Source organism: Dermacentor andersoni, chromosome 8 (genome assembly GCF_023375885.2).
Source record: "Dermacentor andersoni chromosome 8, qqDerAnde1_hic_scaffold, whole genome shotgun sequence".
NCBI lineage: Eukaryota > Metazoa > Arthropoda > Arachnida > Ixodida > Ixodidae > Dermacentor > Dermacentor andersoni.
In genome coordinates, this window is record NC_092821.1 from 81,106,923 (window position 1) to 81,131,022 (window position 24,100).

The following is a 24,100-nucleotide window of genomic DNA, read 5'->3' on the forward strand; positions in this document are numbered from 1 at the left end:
TTTGTTAAAATTGAATGTCTGTGCTTCTGGAATTTTTACTACTTCTGCCACTTTTGCATCACACTGCACGTTCACTTACCATTGCTGCCATATATGTCTTAATGTAAAGAATCGAAACTGTGTTGCATCCAAAATAACATAGCATAGGTCACACAAATCCTACCAACAATGGTTTTGTTGACTATTAGTTTATTACGCAGACCTTCTATAGATCACACGTGCCAAAATGAAAAAGAAAAAAAAAATTGGTTCGACTCTGTGAGCGCCTTCGTTCCCCGAAGCTTCCATCATCACAGCGGAAAAATTTTGTGCTTCTGTTTCTGAACACGTGCAGTTTGACAGCTGTGCTGATATCTGCAATAAGAGAGATACGTTTGCGTCGGGTCATGTTCTTGGCCTTGGTTGAAACCTGATGCGTCTGTTGGCACGTGGCGTTGGCACTCCACCAGCTCTGTTCTCCGATGTTAGGGTTACTTGTGTTTTTTGGATCATAGACTTGTGGATAGAAAAAAAATCGATAAACAAAGTATTCAGCTCCAAAGGTGTCACTCTTGCTCTTTTATAGCTTACTTGATGCTTGTTTTTCCCTGTTACTTGCATCCGCTGTCCTTCGTTGGTGCTTTTGCCAGCAAGCTTGCTGACATTTTTTCTTTGAAGCTAGTCAGCTGTAGCGGAAGCACTGACTCAACATGAACGTAGCACTTTTTCTTGTGCAAAACAGTTTCTCTTAACTTTCGCGCAGCCCGGCATCTTCAATGCATAGCATTCTAAGACCTCTTGCACTTTACATTTTTGGTACACTTTGGACTAGTACTGACAGAACAGTTTGGACCTTGTCTGCCTTAATTTTTTTAAAGCATTATATGAAGTTTCAGACTCTCTAAACGCTTGAAAAAAAAAAAGAAATACTGGGAAGCGCATCAGAGTGTCCTAAATAAATTTCCATCAACCAGTTTCAGTTTTGGCATCCACGAACGAGGTGGATGTGTCACGTGACATGCTGCCTTGCTCCGTTGTTGCAATGGCTGCAGCTGCCACGCAGGAGCAAAGCTAGGAGAACTAACGCACGGCCCTCTTGCTTGTTCTTTTCAAGGGCGACGCCATCGTACCTAGCCTTGTTGCTGGACAACATGGTCAAGTTTTGCTCTGTGTTGTGATGTCGCGATAATGGGTATGATGCCACATCCGGCATTACGAGACCAACTCTAATGTAAAATTGAGTTAGCAAGTGCTTCTTCCCGGCCTTCGTGCCTGCCAGGTTTCACGCTTTTACCTGCCAGAAGTGTTTTGTACAATTTGTACAGTGGAACTATGTGTTGTTGCTCCTTTAGGAACAACACTCAAAGACATGTAGCAGGCCTTTTGTGTGCAAAGAGCTCTTTGAAATGGTGACAAGCTTCTTATGCACTTGGCATCCGGTAGCGAAACTGAGGACAAATTGCACTTGCACCTGTAATGCTCCTGCTCGCCTACCTGGGTGCTGCTTTGTGTGCTCTTTCTCTTTGATGGCTTTGCTCACGTAGACCCCCATCCTTATCTGTTCAGCCCATTCTTTCTCTTTTGTTGGGCGTGCATTTTTTTAAAGTCTTGTTCTCTCGCTGCCTCCTTAATCGCTGTTCATCTCTCTTGTATTGTTCGTGCAGGCCTTCTGAGAGTGTTGAGGCTGTCTGATGAAATGCTGTGCATTTAAATGTTGCGATGTAGCTCTCATAGGCTTTACACTCTTTCTCTGCTTCTCCGTTCCTCCTTTTGTGTGGCGACTAGCGTTTAAGAATTGTCCTTATTCAAGTAACCCCACAAAGCCCAATGTATCACATGTGATATGCTTAGCTTCATACTGCAAAGTGGTCATTTATGTGCAGGAAACTTAAAGCTAGAACCATAGTACTAGTTTTTCTTTTTTTTTTATAGGCTGGGGCGAAGTTTCAGTTGGGGATAGCTTGTGAAAGCGATTGCATAATAACTATTCTACTAATTAACTTATCAGACAGACAGTAACATTTTCTTTCTTTCTTTAATGTATTCTCCATGACCAGGAATAAAGGTGACCAAGTTGTTATAATTTTCCTTCATGTGGAATGCTGTTCAGGCTTTCTCGAAACTAGTTGTCGTTCTGGGAATAAGTAACCTCGGACAGTGCATCGCTCCTTCCACATCTCATCGGGGCAGCGCTGGTTCATCTCAGCTTCCACTTTGTTCGATTGGCTTTTTGTTACCGTCTTTCTCTTGTACCTAAATATCAACTGTGTTGTACAGTGCAGTACGCTGTCCAAGGGAACACGCGAGTGCAGAGCAGATTTTCTCATCTGGCTAGTGTACGGTTGCCTAGCTTTGCCGCAGATAATTTGTGGCTGGTAGCACTGGCACCTTTCTATGCACCTGCACAGAGCATTGACGAAGAATCTGTCAGCACTTGCAGCTAGAGTGCCTCCTAAGTGAGAGTCGTTAATTAGAGTGTTGCTGTTATCAGTGAGCAGCACTATACTTTTTAAGCCGTATTCTAACAAGAACCGGAAAACTTTACTGAACAGGAACCAGTGATTAGATGCTTACACTAGGGACGAAGTAGAAGGAGCGCTGGGCTTACAACTGTAAGTGTACTACCTCTCTACTTGTGAAGTTCTGACTAAAAATTACATACTCTGTCTCCCTCGACCTTTCTTTTTTTAGTAGATGTTCTATCCTGTTAATTTCTGCAGGATTGGGGCTAAAGTGTGATTGGGGCGTCGCCAGTGTTTTTCTTACTCTCGTATGTGCGTGTGGCAAGGCTCTCTTGGAGATAGCATGTGCATGTGACCCGGATGGAGGCTGGTCACTTGACTGGTTGTGTGGGCATGGGCCACACTTGAACACAAGCAATCCAGGATGGACCTCTTGAGAGAGCTGCACTTGAGCATGCTGATTAGGGTTTCGCAAAGGGTGGGTTGGGTTCTGAGGCCCGAGAAAATGGACGACACGAGTTTGACATCCGACCTATCTTCACCACCAGGATGTTGCATGATGCAGATGTGCTGCTAGGAATGCCAGCCATCAATCTTATGAAAGCCTTGATCAAAATCCGGGAGCTTGGATTATAATGGCACTTCACAACCGAGAGACCAGAGTTTCCGAAAGGAAGTTCTTCGTGTTGCTGTTTTTCACTGTCAACACGTTTTAACTGTCTGTACTTTTTCCTTTTCTTTTCAAGAATAGAGCTCTTTCAAAGGCACAGTTGATGGGGAAGGTTGGTTTTAGACAAACATTTTTAAAGATCTTTATTCTTTGAATTATGTTGCTGAGAACTTGTATATATGTGTAACTTTATTTGCTTATTTTGAATATGAGGTCTATCTTTGTTTAGTCTGTTTAGGCTGACAAAGCACATTTCAAAAACGTTCATTTTCTTTTCTTTGATGTGAAAATGTTGATCGCTGCCAGGGAAATTGAAAGCTCATTTTGAATTCTCCACCTAAATCGTAGCATCAAGGACATTTGTGCGACCAAAGTCACAGATGTCATTGTCATTTTGCCGCAGCACACAGCTAAACTACAGACATGGTGAAGGCACAGAGTAGCCCGTATACTTTTAACAAAGGCTCTACGTTCACACAGAGGTATGAGCTATTACATATAGCAGGCCACAATGCAAAAGCTAAGCAAGTATATAGCGCCACCATGGAAGCCTCACTGCACACCTTTCCCAGTGCAATTGTTCTTGATCTGTGATGCTTTGAATAAAATACAATCAAACCCACTTATGACAGTGTTAAAAAAAAAAAGATACCCTAATTCTATTGTTATAACCGATAATTGTGAACGAGTTACACGAAAGAAAGCAGGGAGGACGAACATTCAAACATTTTAAATAGACGAAGAAGTACAGTCGAACGTTCACTTGTAGCATTACTGGTTTCTGCAATATTTGGATGTAACACTGAGCAGCTGCTGCAGTGCTAACTTTTGTATGCACTCTATGGTAAAATGAATTGCTTACCAAAAAGCTCCCATGCCACGTTGTCAGCTATAACAGTTCAATCTGGCTACGTGGTGTCTGCACCAAAAGAAAAAAGAAAGTGACATCTGGGAAAAGAAAAAAAACTGCGGCAGAACCCATCTCACGTTGACTGTCGATGGTGATATCACGTGCTAGCATCGAATCAGTACGGTGACACAAAGTATTGCTACCGTCGAAACAAGTCATGTGTGAGGTGTGTGCTTCAGTGGGGCACGCCTTTCCCATTTTGAGGATGATTTATTGGCATCCCCTTTGCAACGGGGTGCCAATAAATCACCTAGCCTGCTTGAGTTGATCAGGTATGCTATACAGGCTTTTCATTCTTGCATTTTTGTATACATATTCTTAAACTCCTTTCTCTTCCTCAAAACTTCTCTAGCTACCTTGCACGTCTTCCTAAGCCTGTACTGGAGCTGGTCATATCAATCTCTCTCCTGCTTTTTTTTTTTATCCCCAATACTCTAATTATGCCTTGCTTACCTGGACTGCTGACTGGTAGATGCTTCCATCCACTTTAAATCCAAGCACCTCTAGAAGGCGAACGTTACTTACGGGTCTTACTGGGGGAATCCCTCCGTATTCCATTAAGGTGTACTGAGCAGCCTCCATATTTTTGCTGCAGAATACACATGCCTCATCTTGTTGTGAATACTATTTGTTTCAGTATTATTGTCCTTAGTCAACCAGCTCAAGTCTCAAATAGTATGGCACTGCCCTTTGCGTTATTATACAGCTTTTCCCTCCTAATTTCTTTCATCTCATTCTTGTAAATCTCCATGGTCTTTTTTGTTTCTATTATTTGCATCCAATTCACTGGATGGATGTTACCATCTTCATCCCTTACAGCCGTTTGCGAATTTTCAGTTGGAGCTACGAGGGCTCTTGCATGGCTCCAGAGTCTTTTTGGGGTGCCTTAGTCCCTTCTTTCTCACAAATGTTATGCACCCAATGTTCACTCCTGCTGCTTGAGGACGAGGCCAAGGATTTGATTCCCAGTTGCGGTAGCAGCACTCCTGTGGGAGTGAAATGCAAAAGCATTTGTGCGCTTAGATTAAGGTGCACTTTAAGAAAGCCCCGAGTGGTCAGAATTAATTGGAAGCCTCGCCCACTTTGGTGTCTGTCGTAGCTCCAGTGCAGCTTTAGGGCTTCAAACCCCACAAATCAGTCACTCAATTGTCAAGAAACATATCCCAATTGCTCAGCTCCTGTGGTAATAGCAAGTGCTTGATGACCTGCTTTGCTTGTGCCCTGCAATGCATGCAATCGGGGGGAAGATGGAAGTAAAAACTGTATTCAAACTAGATGTACTGATAAATACAACAGTCGCGTGACGAAGTTTTCAGAGACAAATTGCTGCAGTTCCAGAACGATGCATACTTATACACACTCTTCAAGTGAAGCTTGGGCTCGCAAATTTCGACATGGTCATGCCAAAACCCTGTTGCTCCCAGAGCAGAGCAGCTGTGGGAAAAGGCGGTTTGGCGAGTTGACAGATACGCCGGCCCTGGAGCATGAGTCATTAGCAAAGATTCCAGCTGCATAGGCATGCGCTCACGGCACACACACAACCAATCAAAGCCATTTCGCTTCGGCCAGTGAGGGAAAGGGCAGGAAAGGGTTTTGGGCGCACTGTGCCGGCTTCGTTTCCATTCCGTTCAGTTTCAAAATACGGATGGGACGGCCACGCTTTGTGTTTTCCCCCGAGGAAAGCATGAGCAGTGATGAGAACTCTCCTGTGAAAGGGCTTGCCGTCGGGACACCAACCCAGCCGTTAGAGCCACCCGATCCCAGGCAATTCAACAGCAACGAGAAGATCCCGAGCAGAGGGAGCGGGAGGCCGAAGCAATCCGGCACCGTTACCTGTGGGTTACTTAGCCGTGACAAAGTTCAGGTGCATGTAGGACAAGCTTCGCTTACCCCCATTTTCCAGTAGGGGAAGGGTTGGTAATTTTTTAGATTTTATTTTTATTATTATGCTTTGTGGTGGAGCTTTGAGTTAAACAGAATGCTCCCATAATTTGGGTTAGGTGCACTGCAAAGAATTCAAGCTCGTTACAGTTAACAATCTCCACTAAAGCATCTCCCATAGCCCCCATGCTTCTTTAGGATCAGTAACGATCACCGCACATCTTCATGTGTGTGCAGACTCGAAGTTGCAGGGTTTCTGTTAAGTTTAGTGTGACTTGATGTATATATTTTACATTTATGGCTGCGTTTGTGGTCACCAGACATGCAGTGCAGCCAAGTTGCTTTCGGGCAGCCGTTTGTGCAGTGCATCCGAGGTACTTGACCTTTGTTAGGGGCAACCCCAGTGTTATCAATACTCTTGTCTCCCTTGTCTGAGGCATCATGGCGCAACTGTGATAGTGAATGTCAAGGACTAGGACATTTTCTGCATTGTTCCGTTTGCTATTCAAATCTTGGCTGCTCTTCTGACTTGCGAGATCTTGCAATGGCTGTACGTGTTCTGAAACTATTGCCTTTTGACACTCGGCAGGATGTTGCAAGCTTGGTTCCCGACCATGGCAGCCACATTTCAATAATGGCAGAATAAAAAATGCTCGTGTACTTGCATTTAGGTGCACATTAGAGAACACCAGGTGGCCGAAATTAATCCAGAACCATGGCATCTCTCGTGTCTCATTGTGCAGCTTCGGGACGTTAACCCCCACAATTTAATTTTATTTTTGCTTATAAATATTGACAAATGTACGCAGTAAAGTTGTCTTTTACAGTTTTATAATATATAGAGTACTGGAGCACTGTGCCCCCAGCTTCCCACAAGACTGGAGAACTGCTGGGTAGTGGAGCTGTTCTAAACATGACTTGTGCATGTACAGTCGCCAGCACGCTTAACACGAATGCTCCACAGCGTGGCCTGGACCAGCTTGGACTGACGCCAGCGCCGCGAAGTGGTGTGCTCTGTTATCTTGGTATGTGTGCAGCGGCTTACAACAGCTGGAGCACAGCTCAGTTTGACTGCTCGTCTTGTCTTTCGCTTGTGGCTGACCGGCGGCGAGAGTGCGCTCACTTGACATGTCCATTGCGCCATGTTTCGCTCATGGCTGCAGTCTCACATGCTTCCAGAAAACACGTTGCTGTTTGCTTATATCGGCAAAGCGAAGTGGCGGGCGGCAGCTCGCGCGCCTTTCGTGTTTGGCATCAAAGCTGGCGCTCTAAGGTAATGATACATAGGCAAAGGAGAGCAAATGTAGGTTTGTGGCGTTTGTAAAGGTTGGACAATAATTAAGTCTGCAAATCCGGTGGCATAGTTCATGTTCTTCATTTCTCATATTCTCTGACAGCGCGCATCGGAGTGCTCTCGCAGGTTAGTGTCTGGCTTCCTGTTTAGTCCACGATGCACTGGAGATCCACGGTCGGGGTGTAGGAGATGCATCTGTCCTGAGCAAGAAAGTTGCGTGGATGTGATTCAAACTAGACTTTTAATGCCCAATTATTGACGAAAAGTGCTAAGCGGCATCTTGTCGAATAAGAAACTGGTTTTTAGGTAGCCAGAACGATCTGGCCATAGATACAATGTACCGAAAGGTAGCATCTTATAGCATATAACTGCAGATAAGGTAACTCGACGCCCCCGTCGCGTCTTGGTTACTCAAACAGAGGGTTCCCGATCTTATTCACAGTGACATACTTGACACTTTGCAATGCGCGTTCCCTATATGGTTTTTTCGCTAGTTTTCAAAAAGGCAAACTGCAGTTAGTATATTAAATGGCTGTATGTTCCTATGGAAAAAGATTCGGCAGAGACACTCAAGACTGCTTACATATGGGAATGCGAGAACATTTCATATAGGGAAGACATAGAGGTTTGGTTGCGGTTTGGGAATTGAGTTAATTAAATGCGATGCATTTCTTGGTGAACATTTGCCACTTTGACCGTATCTATCTATCTATCTATCTATCTATCTATCTATCTATCTATCTATCTATCTATCTATCTATCTATCTATCTAATCTATCTAATCTATCTAATCTATCTATCTAATCTATCTATCTAGCTGTCTACGCCTTGGTGCTCTCATGGTTGTTTCGTTAACTTGGTAGGCTCCCAGCGCCCTGCTTCGCATAACATTGATTCCCACAGGGCATGGCATCTGCCTGCTTTTTAAGGCAGTCAGTCTTTACTTTTTCGAATTTTAAGCACTAGGCGCACACACAGACACAGGTGCATGACATCACCCAGAACATTGTACGACGAACAGTTATGTCGTAATTTTGGTGCGAATGGCACCTGCGAGAGCACTCCGCTAGAGCACTCCGATGTGAGTTGTCAGAGAATATAAGAAATCAAGAACATGAACAACTATGCCACCGGATTAGCAGATTTATTTATTGTCCTACCTTTGCAAATGCCACAAACCTGCATTTGCTCTCCCTTTACTATTTATAATTTCCCAAACCCAAAAGGCGCACGAGCTGTTGCCCGCCATTTCGCTTTGCCGATATAAGCAAACCGCAACATGTTGTTCTGGATGCACGTGAGACAGCAGCCACGAGTGAAACATGGCGGAACGGACATGTCAAGGGAGCGCACTCTTGCCGCCGGTCAGGCACAAGCGAAAGACAAGACCAGCAGTCAAATCGAGCTGCGCTCCAGCTATCGTAAGCCGCCGCAAACATGCCGAGATAACAGAGCACAACACTTTGCCGCGCTGGTGTCAGCCCAGGCCGGTCTAGGCCACCCTGCACAGCATTCGTGTTAAGCGTGCTGATGGCTGTACCTGCATATTCTTTTCTTTCTTTAGTTCGAGCAGTTTGCAGAACTGTGGTCAGAGCAGAACTTGAGGAGTGTGGAAATATGGGTGTGAAGCAATTAGAATGTCAGTCGGGATCTTTCATGACTGGCTGTGAATGTATCACTGCTTTTTGAGGCTTTAGAATGTGGAGTTATCACATTTATTTATTTATTTATTTATTTATTTATTTATTTATTTATTATCATACTCTCAAGGCCCAGGGGCATTACAGAGACGAGTGGTGATTATTACAAATAAATTCGTTAATAATATTCTTTAAGTTTGTGGCGTCAGAAATGGCAGTGATGGAGGCAGGGAGATGGTTCCAGTCATTCGTCGTTCGTGGTAAAAAGGAATCAAAATAAACGTTGGTGTGACAAGTGGGAACTTCAACCTTAAAACGATGATCCGTGTGTGACGATATGTATGATGGTGAGAAGATTAGTTCATCCTTAAGTGTTTCGTTAGTGTAATAAACCTTATGAAAAAGGCATAGGCAAAAGTATTTATGACGTAACTCTAGGTTAGGCAAACCAAGAGTTAGTTTCATTGAGGAGACATTTGCAGAACGAGAATAATTAGAAAGAATAAAACGAGCAGCTCGGTTTTGAATGGATTCGATGGTATTTTTTAACTTTAGAGTAGAAGGGTCAAAAATGGAGCGTGTATATTTGAGTTAGGGCTCACTAAGGATTTGTACAGAAGTAACTTGACAGCTGCAGTTGTTGACGAAAAATTACGTCGTAAAAACCCAAGCATGCAATTAGCGTTACCGTAAATGTAATTTATATGAATGTTCCAGGTAAGATTGTGTGCAATGTGGACACCAAGATATTTGTATGATGAAACATTTTCTACAGGTATGTTGTTAATATTGTATGTAGGAATGGTGGTATTTCTGAGAGCACAGGACACACGCATCGCCTTACATTTATTAGAATTGAGCTTCATTCGTGATCTAGAACACCATGATGTTAGTATGCCAATGTCTGATTGAAGAGTATCGCAGTTGCCAGGGTTGAAAATGACATGATAGAGAACACATTCATCGGCGAATAACCTAATTGATGATTTAATTTGGTCTGGGAGGTCATTAATATAAATTAAAAATAATAATGGTCCTAGAACTGACCCTTGCGGTACACCGGAGGTTACTCGACCAGTGGAAGAGAAACATTCATTAGCATAAACAAATTATGAACAGTTAGACAAAAAACACTTAACTCAAGCAAGCGCGTTAGAATCAATGTTGAGGTTACTTAATTTAGTTAGAAGTAATGCATGTGAAACAGTATTGAAGGCTTTGGCAAAGTCTAAAGAAATGCAGTCAATAATAATGTTAGCATTCATCACCTGGAATAAATCATTAGTGAATTACAAAAGCTGTGTTTCGCAGGAAAAGTGTCTTCTAAATCCGTGTTGGTGGGGGGCAAAAAATAAGTTTGACTCGAGAAATGAAACCAGGTGTGAGTAAATTATGTGCTCCATTAATTTGCAGGGAACGCTGGTTAGGGATATAGGTCTGTAATTAAGTGGGGAGTAACGATTACCAGACTTATGTACGGGAATCTCCATCCCTGCCTTCCAATCGTTCGGAAGGATGGTGGTTTGAAGTGATTGTGCGAAGATTTCGCGCAGAATTATAGATGAACAAGTAATAGTTCCCTTAAGAAATTTTGAGTTGATACCATCTACTCCAGTTCATGCAGAAACTTTTGAGGTCTGTATCAACTTTACAACACCGTCAAGGTCAATGGTAACAGGAAACATTAGAAAACAATGTACATCAGGAAAAATAGCGCTTGCGCACAGCACAGAATCCAGGAATACAGAGATGAACGCGTCATTAAACACTTCACAACAGACGCCAGGTTCGTTGCTGAGATCGCACAGTTGAGTGGCACTAGATTTTTTGCCATTGACCACACTCCAATATTTCTGTGGGCCGTCTTTCAAGAAAGAAGGTGACGTGTGCTCATAAAATGTTGTTTTTGACTCAGCTATAGCATTCTTGTAGTCGCTCCGTGCTATTGTGTAAGCGTTCCAACGCTCATCACTGCCAGTTATTTTTGCTCATTGGAAAAGCCTTTTCTTTTTGTTCAGTAAACATTTAAGACGCGAGTTGAAACAAGGTGCGCGAGAATTAGAATAAATTCGTTTTTGCGGGATGTACCGGTTAATTAAGGAGGTGGCTTTTTCTTTGAATATTGACCAGTTATTTTCAACTGATCGGGAGTGGAAACTTGGAATGTAGTCAATGGTGAAAGATTCTAGTTCGTTATTAATGGCGGCGAAAGCAGCATTTCTGTAATCACGAATAACTTTGGACGAGGTAATAGATGGGATGGTTAACTGCAAAGTACACTGGATTATACAATGGTCGCTAATACCCGGTAGGTAAGTTGGAGGCGAAGCAAATTACGGGGATGTAATGAGGATTAAATCGAGGATTTTAGCAGAGTGTGCTGAACATCGAGTACACTTCAGGACAAGCTGGTGCAGGTTAAAATCGAGGCAAAGGCTGGTGAATTTGTAATATTCAGAACAGCACTCTTGGGTTGAAGGGGGATCAGTATGCCAGTTAATACCAGGAAAGTTAAAGTTCGCAAGGAGTATTAGTGGTGTGGATGGTAACCGTAAAATGAGACTATTTAAGGCATTGTGAAGGTCTGAACAAAATGTGTTAGGTGAAAAAGGGGGCCTGCAAATGATGCAATTTATAAAATTTTTTCGTTTGAAGCCTATGCGCGTGTACGCTAGCTCTAATGGTGACGCAAGCTGAATCGCAGCAGTGGTAATTAAATCACCAACACCGATAAGTACACCGCTACCAGACCGCACATCACGGTCATGTCGATAGAAATGGTAAACCCCCTCGCATTCCAAAATTTCACGGTCTTCAACTTTGCTAGAAAGCCATGTCTCTGGCAAGATAACAATATTGGCACCGCACGTGTCGACGACAGAAGATAAAGCATCTCGCTTGTTGCATACGCTGCGAATATTTGAATACAAAAGAGAAATATTTTTTGCCACCGGGCCATGACTCCGCTATGTTTGTGGATTGCTAGGGCCATCAGAAGGTGTATTTAGGTATGGCAATCCACTCCAGTAACATGTTTCTTATAGCACTTTGTAAGGCTAGATTGCAATATTTTAGTGCGTCTCGGCAGATCTCCAAGCGTTTTATTGGAGGACAGCACTGCATTGGAATACCTGTTGGAAGTTCTGACACATATCATTATGAAAAAGAAAAAAGTGCTGAACCGAAGTAATCACTGTTAGTCCCATTTATGAGCAGATTTGCTGTCATTTTTTAAACTGTGGTGAGTTACTTGTTGCCTTTACTGTTCCTTGTGCAGTTGGTGTGCATAGTATAATGCCTTTGTCGGTTTACCTCTTATTTTGTATTCGTCTCTTCCGTGCCTTTCCGGGACCAGAGGAGATCAAGAACCACAAGGGACCACCCGTGTTCACCGAGCAGGAGAGATACAAGATGGTTCGTGCCATCAAGTGGGTTGACGAGGTGTGTTGTGCAGGACGTCTCGTATCCAGTGTGCCAGGCAGCGGCATTCTGCTGCACACCGCCCCCCCCCCCCCTATCCCGCCTCTTTACCTTCAAGTGCTTACGATTACTGCATAGCGAAGTTTTTATGATTAATCATCTTCAAAGGTATTAACCTGTGGCATACTAACATAACCTTGAGTCAGTTCTGCTGAGCTTTACAGGTCTTGTTTCGGGGGTGATGGAACAGAATGGTCCATTGCATTGCAGCAGATGCATAAGTTTATGTATCTGTTGCCATGTGCTGAACTGTGGGATGATGTGATGACTGTTTGCCTAGGTATCCCTTCAGTGTATTTAGGGATAAATGAATGGACTTAAATGAAACAGGCACAAGTGTGAGCTTTTATTGTATAGCGTTTTTTTAAAGAGAACATATGGCCTTATATGCATGGTACAACCTTCAGTGCTTTCCAGAGATAAGGGTTTTTGTCACTTTTATGTTCCTGTATGTTCACATTTTGGTGAAATTTTCGCTTTCTTGCATAGGTCGTCGAAGGTGCACCCTACATCACGACTCTAGAAACATTGGACAAGTACAAATGCAACTTCTGTGTTCATGGAGGTAAGATTTTGCATGTTGATGCAGCCCTTGAAAAACTGGTACCTAAGTAGCTGATACCACAAGACTGAAAATGTACCTCCAACTTCAATGTGAGGTGTTACAAGACTCAAATGCTCTGCTCAAAGGAAAGAGATTGCATTGCAGTTACTTTTTATCCATAATTTCAGCAGTGGTGATGAAAGAATGTTATGCACTGTGAGGTGAAGGAACATAATCATGTACAAAATACAGAAGAAAGGCTTTGTGAAAGTGTAATTTTGGTGCATGCAGTGCTAGAGTCAGCGCGGTAAAGGTGTCTCTTGATTGCCTACAGAGGCCTTGTTTCTCAGGTGCAACATATAGACAGTAATGCCAAGAAAAAAAAAAGATTGACAGACACAATGCCAAGTACCGTATTTTCTGGTCTGTAGGTCTCGCCTTTGTGTAAGTAGCACCCTCCTCAAAAAGGCACTTTTTCTGAAAAAAAACTTGTATAAGCTGCCCTGGTGTATAAGGTGCACCTGTTCAATCGGTAAGCAATATAAAAACTCGTTGAGGATCAAGTCGTGAGAAGGTGCGATGAAAATACATGCTGGTTCTGCACGCACTCCGCGGTAGGTGGTGCCGACACATGTGCAGGCGCATTTTAACGCGATAGCGTTAAGGAGCTCGTGTCGCAGGAAAACCGGTGTCGGCGGCGTTGGCCGTGAGCGAAAAATTCCGAAAGGCAATTCATAAATAAAAACAACTTGCAAGATCGGCTGGGTGGGAATCAAACCAGGGTCTCCGGAGTGTGAGGCGGAGACGCTACCACTCAGCCATGAGTTCGATCGTTCAAAGTGGGACAAAAACGCCTCTAGTGAACGCGGTGTTGACTTACAAACGTGCCGTAGAAAGTTATACTGCTGTGTATATCGGTAATTATGAGCATGTAAATTACAGAAGTCTCAGTTAAAGGTGTAGCGCAGTACGTTTCCGCTACATTTCTTCTGCGCTTTCCGCACACGCAGAGCCGTCTTACGCCAAACACAGAAGACCCCCTCCTTGCAATGTACGGCGCTGCCCCAAGAGGTGGCGCGCCACGTGCGCATTTGGGCTGTGCGGTGACCGGTGCGAGGCGCATCGCCGCCCGGTTGTCCGTGTTGATCACAACGTTCCGAGACACCGAGTTCTTTGGTTCATTCCGCTTGCTCAGGCGCACGTTTCGTTGCCACGCCAAACGCTGCGTTGCTCGATGCTCACCGCGTGATTGGTGGGTGCAAAGTCCGATGCAGGGCGCCTCGTAAGTGATCGCTGCGCCGTAGCGCATTGTCTTACATCCCTTGGCAAGTCGGCGGGAGCGCTGTCGCGTTCCACTCTTGAAGGCGAAGCTTAAGCGTCCTCCAAGTTTTTAACATCTAGACAATACTTTTCAGAAGTATTTTATTCCGATAGCATAATCAATGCTATTGATAGCTTACATGACGGTGTTTAGTTGAAGTAATCGAAGTCGTCCTCCTCCAAGTCGCCTACAAATAATGCAGCTACTTTTCCGCTGACACATGGCTAGCGGCTTCATGGTTAGCGAGGCTGTGACGACGCATGCAAAGTACGCAGCAACAACAGCAATGAGTGCAATGAAGTGTAGTTGCTGTGCATGGCAGAAGGCGACGAGCGGTGGAACGTCATTTGATGCCCACTCGATACAAAGGGTGTAGCCATGGCATCTAGTCCAATTTTGACTGTATATAAGTCGCACCGTTCTATAAGATGCATCAACGAAAATTTAGGAAAAGAAAGACGCAACTTGTACACTGGAAAATACGGTACTCATATGTACTGTTAGCTGATACAGAGGATTCACTTCAACTGTGCAAGGTCCACACATTGAATAATACAATGTAATTTCTTCTGTTTTGTTACACACTCAACGAGTCGACCAACAAATAGTAGGTTGTCACAATAAGCGCTTAAATTTCACAAATTCGATAGACGCGTAAGGGAAGATGTCATCCAATACTTTCTTTTTTTCAAGGAGCACTAAGAGTATTGCATTGCCAGCTGACCTGTCAGCTATTTCTGGACAGAAAAAATGATTCTGGTATTTGGTAATCCACTGACTTCTCTGCATATGTTTTAGGTTTCATGTGGGAATTAAAGCACTCAAGCTACACAGCTAAGAGCATGAACTAAGAAAAATAATTGCTGCATGTTTGGTTCCTTAGTATTGAAGCACATTGAATCACTCAACCACTTTCAAGCACTCACTTTCAACCATCTTAGAGTTATAGCACTGAAGCAAACAAAAAACAATCGGTTGCAGATGACATCACGTTGGATGCATCTGGAGAAGACACCTACCGCTACGTCAAAGAGAGTGGTCGTTACAAGTGAGTTCTGTGTTTAAAATTGCCATTATCTCTCTAATGCCAGAAAGTATATCTGCTGCATTCTGCCTTTGTATGTGTTGCAGCATATTTTAATCGGGCTTTACCAGCATAGTAGCATTTTCCAGATTCACAGTGTGATTAAAAACTTTGACCAGTATTGCCACTCGTGCTGCTAGTGTTTAACCAATCTGATTATTTTTCGTCCTGGCACACAATGCACACAACAACCGCTACTCGCAAATAATTTGTTGATGGGCTAGTGATACTCATATTCTATTGTAGAGAAGCAAAAGGAGGCAACCACTTGCATGTGACTTTCAAGTGATGGCAACAGCATGGGAGCTTGTGTCATGGGGTGGGGGCAAACGCATGGGTATGCATCACGAAATTAAGCTCCTACAAATTTCTATGGTTACCTGATTAAGCACAATTATAGGCCCATAAATGAAAATGTGCCATGCAGCCAACGTTTTAGCCAGAATGTACTATGCATACTTTTAATACGCTGGTCATCACCAGCGAAAAAGTGTTCTGTTTTACCAGCGGTAAGCAGGGCCGGCTCTCTGGGACCGAAAATCAGCCCAGAAATGGCATTTTTAATCTCTTCATTTTTGCATTCTTGAGGTATTTCCACACGTCTCCAAATTTTGGTCACAATATACTGCAGATTTCTTCTGTTGTGATCTCAGTAACTTCAAAACATTGCTAGTACTTTGTCCTCAGTGTGAGATTATACTAAGCGAAGGCCGATTTTAGCATTTATTTTTCGCTGTCATGACGAAGCACAAGTAGCGAGAACGAATTCAGGTCAAAGCAGGCGGCTTGGTTCCTGCCATGTTATTTCGTGATCATGGTGGACAAGCATGGTTTTGCAGTCACGGTGGCATGTTGTTTCGCAATTGCCATGCGGGCTTCCAGACAACTAGGAAAATGTTTCTGTTTGGCCAAAACTGGCAATACAACAAGCAGTGGCAACGGATCGCCCTCTGCGACGGCCAGACTTGTTGCTGTCACTTGAAAATTGCATGCACGTAGCTGCGCCTTAACCAAGGAGTGAAACCATGGTGGTTGCAAGAAGACGTAATCCACTTGTTGCCCAGAGAAAGCTTTTTTTTTCGAGAGACACTACCTCTTTTTGTGATACTTATAATGAAAGCTTTCTGGCACAGCAGTTACTTGCAGAATGTATTTTCACTTCCACAATGACCTCGTAAGTTCATTAGTCGCATTGCATTTGTTCACCCTGCAGAGAGTGCAAACGGACAGCAGGGATTTCAACCACAGATCTCGTTGGCCGGTGAGTGCTTCTTTCTAATGCACTGTCCCTATATATTCTCTAGGATTACATGTGATAGGTGTGTCTGGCACTCCGTGTCTTAGAGTTGTTCATTTCGGCGTGTGCGTTGTGAGGGGCTGCATGAGAGCGTTAGACTTTACCTTTAAGCTGATATGCGGCTGGTGGCGTTCTCGACCTAGATCTTGGTTTCTTCTCATATTGTATTTTTTTGTCTGCCGCACTATTTATAAAAGCTTGTCAGTGCAGTAGGTGTACCGAATATTCCATGTCATTCTTGATGCTATTGCTTCGTTGATAATGCATCTTGTGCACTAGGCCAGCACTACGATACCCCCCTTTTCTTCTTGGGTAGTTACACCTGCTGCATGGAACAGGTTGCTGTGGCATTCTGCTGGTACTTTGCATGATCTTGCAGGTCTGATTTAAGGCCATGGCAGCTACATCCTAAAGGGCTAATTGAAAAAGTGCTTCTCTATTGACATCTCGGTGCATGTGATGATCTCCTGTAGCCTTAAGTAATCCACGTTAAAATGATGTGGTTGAGCCTTCACATGTGGTTGCAGTTGTCTCCATTACCTCAAATGCAAGGTAGAGTGAACTGAATGCCAGCTGTGTTGATACAGTGCCTGCTCACCATTTCTAATCTCGCATTGTTATTATTGCATATGAATTTCGGTAGCGTTCACTGCTGGCCTATGAGTGGGTCATATTTGCTGGACAAAACAGGGTAGTACAACTGAAAAATGAAAGTAAGGAAGTTCACATGCAGGATATTTGTTCTGCAGTATTTTACGTGCACTCTTGCAGCATGCTGCTGATGACCAAGCAACATCACCACAGAGGTGCAAAGGAGTATGGTGTGGACAAGGAGCATGCAGGCAACATCAGCAAGGTCTGTTCCTGCACTTTGCTGCCTCCATGGCTGCTTATAACTTTTTATACAAGTCACTTTCTTGGTGCTCAAAAATATTTCTTAAAGGGGCTCGTGACACCAAATTCTTGAGCTTGAGTTATGTACTGCATGTTAAACTGTGGGTGTCCCACAGCAAGCTGGAAAAATCTGAGCACATTCGGTGTGGCAGAAAGCTTGTGTTAGAGCTTTTTTGTTGTACTGCAGTTGAGCCAGGCAGCAGTGACATGTGACGGAATTAAGTTACTTCTGCATGGTCGATACGCTGAGTATGCACAAGGTTGTAGTTTTTGCATCTGCATCCCAGCGGTCAGCCCGCAACGTCTTCTGCAGGAATTAAATGGTTTATGTTGTTTTTCTCGCCCAAGCGAAATAGTTGCATACACAATGCTCTTGCCTCCCCGTTAGATGCCAGAGCATGCGTAGCGAGAGAATACAGCACGGCGCGACTTGGTTTTGAGATGATCTGGAGCAGATGACGTAGCAGTGGCCCCACACGTCTTAACGTGAAAGAAGTGCTGTATGTGCGAGGGGCTTAGAGGCTGTGATCTGAAGTTGAGATCTTGGGTAAAAATTGCGCTGACAGCTCAGTTTTTTTTTTGTGTGTGTAATCAATGAGCTCTGCTCAGTTACAGCGATAAACTGAGAATAGTTGGACGACGGCTATGCCATGGCCTCATGAACTTGTGACTTTGGCCTTGTGACTTCGGCCATGGCCTTATGAACTTGAGCCTGTGACTTCGGCGCATGTTTGGTTGTCCTTTTGATATTCTGGAATGGAACGGTGATCGAACATTTCTGAACAACCAGTCTTGCCAGTAGGCACTCCGAGGCCTTTAGTGGCACGAAGGCAAACTTGAATTCTGTGTTTTTACATTGATATTGCAGTTGTCTTGCTGTGGCAGACCCTGCTCAAGCAGAACAACTGCAATTCTAACACCTTATGAATTCCTTTGTTCAGAAGTGTGCCTGCATTAAAAAACTGGATGTTCATTAAAAAATAAGCGTTTATGTGGAAACATATAATAATCTCTTGAGTGCATTTTCTGGCTAAGGAATGATTTCTTCTGCTATTGTGCTTGTTATAAAGTATTTCTTGTGAATAGAATAGTGTATGACACTAATTTGTAGAGCTGTGTATTTAAGCCTGATGTTACCATGTTAGCTTTTCCTTTTACTGTCATTGATATGCTTGACGCTTAACCTAGGTGATAATGTCATATTTCACTGAAACTGTTTTAGGTGTTCAGTGTCATGGAAGTTTTTGTGCACAGTTTTTAAATACAATACTGACAATGCAGGAGCTGCAGTCAGTATGTGCGCAAACAATGGTAGTGCTCGAGGCACTGGTGTAAATAGTGCTTGGTACATTGTTCTCTCTTCCTTGTGTCAGTGCTTCTATCCATCTTAGTATATGATTGGGGCATGGTCGGGCGACCATTTGAGGTTTTCGGTATTAAATTATTTTATCGTTGTTTAAATGAAAGTTATGGAACCAAGAAAGCTTCATTTCCCAAACAGTCCCATTGTTTGTTTTTGTTTATTTATGCTGTTCTTAGCGCTGATAAAGTGCCATTATTGGAGTGGAAGTACAAGTTATACTAACTGGCAGAGATTTTATGTCACGTCATTTCATAGCAGCCAACAAAGTGATGACATTACATATGTAACACAGTAGGCATATGCAGCCATGTGTAGTAGACACGTGGCAACCAGTGGAGGCAAGCCAGAGTTGCCGCCAGTAGTTTCATTTATCTAAGTTTCGTTCATCTGAAGTTCGCTGTATCATGGACAACATGATGTTATTGTTCTAATCTGTCACTGAGTATTGTAAATTGCATGAAAAGTTTCTTTTGTATGCAGTTGTGCCAAATTTCTGCTCCCATAATTTGTGCAAGGAGGACATTCTGTGCATAGGCTCTCTTTCCTAGAACAGTGCATCACATTTTTTTTTTATTTTGGGTCGGCATCAAAAGATGGAGCTAGTTTTTCATTACACATATATGGATAGAAAACGAGCTGATAGAACCTGAATGTGTCATTGGGTCGACATTGTATACCAGTAGTTGTTGTGGAACATAATGTTGCATTTATTAGCTCACTATTGAAGAGTGTTTAGAATGCCATGTACTTTTCTGTACAAGGTCACAATGATGAAAAAAAAACTGCAATATACAGTGGGTTCTTGTTATAGTGATGTGCATGTCTTTAATATACAGCTGTATTCAAAAGCAAGGCCTCTCTAAAATAAACTCCCATATGTGTCAGTCTATTTTTTCACTGACCTTTTGAAAGCTGCTACAGTAAGAAATGAATGTAGCAAAGAAAAATTAAATTTGTCTATTATGGTGCAGTCCACTTATAACGATATCGAGAAAGATGAAAAATATGATCGTTATAACCGATGATCGCTATATCTGGACTGCAGTTATTAAAAAAAAAAAAACGCAGAACATACCTTTGCAGCTCCGAACTCCAATTCGCTACTTGTTCTAAAGAATAGATGATGTAGAAAGTAGGCTGTGAAAAACAAACTTTATTTCTAGCGCCAATGACCGTGTCAAGGGTTAGACGCGCCAAAATAGTCTGAAATCTCCACTTGCTTTTGCGGCAGCTTCAGCTTCACAACCGCGGTGTGCATGGATTCCAGCTGCTGCGCGAACACTGGCGGCAATCCTTTAGCGTGCATAAAATTAAGGAGTCGATCGACGACAGTGCACTTTGCGTGGACATTGTGGTCGGGGTCAAGGAGCCACTGTCAATCTCATTGTCACTGTCGCTGCTGTTGTCGCCACCGTCGCACAACTTTGCTGTCTGTCGAGACAGCACATCTTCGGCGATCGCCTCGTCGGTGACCTCATCGCAGAACGAGGCAGCACTGTCTGCAGTCAAAAACTCCTCCATCGACACACTACCTGTGTCACCAGTAGGAACAAGCTCCCAGAGCCCGGTTATGTCAGCGGCTTCACCGTGTTGGTCTCAGTGGGTTGGGGAAGTTCGTCCTGATGCACAAAGCCCGCCTTTTTGAAGCAGTTGTATATGGTTGACTGCTTTACTTCATACCATGCACCATAAACGAAGCGCACGGCTTTCAAAAGGCTGATCTTCAGGTCAGGGGGCCCGTCTGCATGACCCAACGTGCCAGGAGCTGCGCGGTCAATAGAGAGTTTTAGAATTGGGGGCGCAAGGCGCTGGGCCCCCAAGCCGCGTTGCGTTGGTTGCTCTTGGGTTTAGATGGGCAGCAGAGTTTGAGGATTGGGTCGAACGCAGACAGCGTTGGGTTGAGCGCTCGGGGCGCCGCAGTGTGGAAAATAGAAAAGTGCTTGAAAGCAAAAAAAATGAACCTCTTTTCTTACAAGTAAAAACAAACAGAATTCATTTTTGAGCAAAAAGAGCGAACAATAAAATCTAAAAAACGTAATCACTGTGTTAGTACCGGTTAGTATTACAAATTAAGTGTGCGATTCTAAGCCAAGCAAAGCCAATCTAAGCCAAATGCTCTTAGTTGGTGTTTTCTGTTACGCGCTGCGAAAAAATTGCGAGTTCACCCGCGTGAAATGGCGAAAATCAGTCGAAGTAAATAAAGTTTGCTCTGCGGCCATCTGCTGCACGCCATCGCTGTCACCCGCGAGGGTGGCCCAAGACGGCTTGGGGGCCCACGCTAGTTTTCGATTTTTGGGTCTTGGGTTAACACGAACGCAAGAACCCAAGACTGGCTTGGGTTCTGCGCATGCGCACTGGTGGCGCGCAATTTTCTTGGGCCCCCAAGCCGCTTGGGCCCCCAATTCTAAAACTCTCTAATGGCTAAAATTAGCCACTCCAGCATGCGCCGCTGATACAGGACTTTAAAGTTGGCGATCACGCCGGCGTCCAACGGCTGAAAGCCTGCCGTAGTATTCGGAGGCAGAAACATCAATTCGACAGATGTTAGCTTCGGGTTAACGCTTTGTGCACTACAGTTGTCAAGTAGCAACACTACTTTTCTTCCTTGGCCTTCAATTATACTGTCGAACTCGAGCAGCCATTCTTCAAACAGGTCGCGGGTCATCCACGCCTTCTTATTGCTGCGATAGCGGACCGAGATGTGCTGATTCTTAACGCACGTTGGCTTCTTTGATCGCCCAATCATGAAAGGCTTGAGACAATGGCTCCCGTCCGTGTTAACGCACAGCAACACGGTCACCCTAAGTTTCGAGTGCTTCCCGCCGGGGCATCGATCTCCTTTAAGAGCATGAGTCTTCGACGGCAAGATTTTAAAAAACAGAGCAGTTTCGTTGCATTTATATATGTCCTTCTCTGCGTGGCGCTCCAGCACGCCGGGCAGCTTTGTCTGCAGCCACTGCTGCTTAGCCTCTGTGTCCAAAGGCGCCGCTTCCCCTACCACGTTTTTGTAAACGATTCCGTGCCGCTCTTTAAAGCGCTGAATCCAGCCTCCCCCAGGCTCAAAATTTGGGCGTCCCAGAAGAAAAGCGAAGTTTTTCACTTTGGTGGCAAGTATTGGCCCACTAATAGGCACATTATGTGCACGGGTTGTGATGAACCACTGGTAAAGCGCCTCTTCAACATCGGCGTACAAAGGGTCTCTAACCCTTTTCCGCTGATCGGCATGGCCGCTGATAGCTCCTGCCTTCACAATCGCGGGGCTCCCGGTTTTCAAAATGGTTGATATCATTGACTGGGCAAGCTCATACTTCTTCACGAGGGCGCTCACCTTGAAGCCAAGTCGAGAGTCCTGCAAAATATCCATCTTCGTGTCAAGCGACACAGCTTTGCGCTTTGTCGGCGCAATCTTCGAACTGGGTTGTACCGTTGCTTGCACGCTGCTTCAGTGGCGTCAGTCTGCTATCGCGAGAGAGAGAGACTGAGTGCGGGACGGGCGCCACTGCACCGCTTTGCTTGTCGCTTTTTTTTTCTTTCTCTCTCTTTCGGAGCGACTGTGGCCGACGCGCAGGAAGCAGCTAGCGCCATCTTGTGGCGCGCTGCGCCTACTCAGGTACACTCCGGTGCGTAGGCGGGGCGGGACGCGCCTAGTAACGTTGGGACGTGCAGCGTGGTAATGGCGGCAGATACGAACTTACAGAGGTTAACATCGCCTCGTCTCAACATCGTTCATTTCAGGGAACTAAGCAACGCAAATGTTACGATTATTTTGCACGGAAAAAGCCATCTGGACGGCAAAATTTTGATCGTTATATCCGATATGCGGTGAATAACCTATCGTTATAAATGGTTTTTTTCCCCATAGACCTAATGCATAAAATGACACTCTCATGTCGACCCATCGTTATAACCGATATATTGTTATATGTGGTATTGTTATAAGTGGACTGCACTGTATATCCAAAACGGTGTTGATGCTTGTGCTAGCAAAAAAGGAAAAATAATAGAAAGGGAAGACCAATTAATATGTAATGTTCCGATTATAACGACATTCAAAACTGTTAATAAGACTGTTTGCATGGCTTTACCAATTTCAGAATAGATGTGGGGAAAAAAAAACATGTGCAGGCAAGATTACTTCGGTACATGCAGTGCTATATGTAATTCAGGATTGAACAGAAAGCAAATCTGCATTCTTTTTATTGAAGCCCAGTCAACCGCATTCAAAGTAGTTTATCCTAAACAAAAATTGGCTAAGCAGGGAACAGGGATCACATAGCTGAACCTCAATATAACGAACAGGGATAGAACGAACGAACTGTTGCAATGAAGTAAATGTAAATTGTTTCTCGCCAGTATGGTTGTGCAATGAACATGTGCTTATAACAAATATCGAGCATAACATAGCTATTTTAGTTTCGTATGCGACTTTGCTATAACGATATTTTGCCTATAGTGAAGTTACCAGCATCAGGATTCCCCTTTCCTTTCCGGATGGTTTAGAGCTTCGCTGTGATGAACTTGTACTGTACAATGTCCGAGTGATCGTGTGAGACAAGAAGTTTCATTTGCCCAGAGTTAATTATGCCCTTATGCTTTTGTTTGTGTCGTTGCCGTCTACTTTATTGTTTTTTTTTTTCTTCATGTCCTGCGTGTGTGTCCTGCCTCCCCTCGCCCCCTCCTAACGGCACTTGCCTCTGTCGACCCCTGTGGACCCCCCCTTTCCACTCTACCCCCCACTCCCCGTCCTACACGTCTGCAGTTCTCTGGTTTTGATGATGGTCTAACTACAGCCTACGTCAATGGAAACGGCGTAAGTCAATGCTGTGAGAGCGCAGGCGGCCTGCTGCTGCTCTTCCACTGCTGCGTCATTGTGGGAGGACAGACAGAAAATATTTTGAAATGGTAGCACTCTACGGCAGAAAGAACAGTCTGAGACGTGTTCAGTGTCACCGAGTGTTCTGACACTTTGCTCCTGTTCGTATACGTTTGGGATTCGACTTTGCTGTCTGAGATACCTTATAGAATCCAAGTTGCTGCTTTCAGATGTGCAAGAAAGAAAAAAAGAAAGATATTGTGGTAGCGTACGTCAACACAGCAAAGAACCTGCGTTAAAGTAAGATCAGGTTAACCATAAGTGAGACTATTGATAGTGAACAAATGCTTGCCGGAGTAGGAAGTTGTTAGGATGAATGCAAGACTGTGTTGCCTTACTGCCACATTTATTTAGCTGCGAGTTCAATGTAGAGCAAAGCTTATAGGTTACTAATGAACATGTGACGAA

At 44.0% G+C, this 24,100-nt stretch overlaps 1 protein-coding gene across 2 annotated transcripts in view; it reads left to right on the forward strand.

The window, feature by feature from the left end:
• Positions 1-24,100, forward strand: part of Pect (phosphoethanolamine cytidylyltransferase) — a 43,420-nt gene that overhangs the window by 6,678 nt on the left and 12,642 nt on the right. Inside the window, exons 4-9 of one of the 2 annotated variants that reach the window (XM_050185472.3) lie at positions 12,192-12,277; positions 12,806-12,881; positions 15,163-15,229; positions 16,479-16,526; positions 17,334-17,418; positions 23,579-23,629. In XM_050185472.3, the coding sequence (XP_050041429.1) occupies positions 12,192-12,277; positions 12,806-12,881; positions 15,163-15,229; positions 16,479-16,526; positions 17,334-17,418; positions 23,579-23,629 (413 nt within the window). The remainder of the gene's footprint in view (positions 1-12,191; positions 12,278-12,805; positions 12,882-15,162; positions 15,230-16,478; positions 16,527-17,333; positions 17,419-23,578; positions 23,630-24,100) is intronic. The other variant, XM_050185473.3, reaches the window with a different exon arrangement.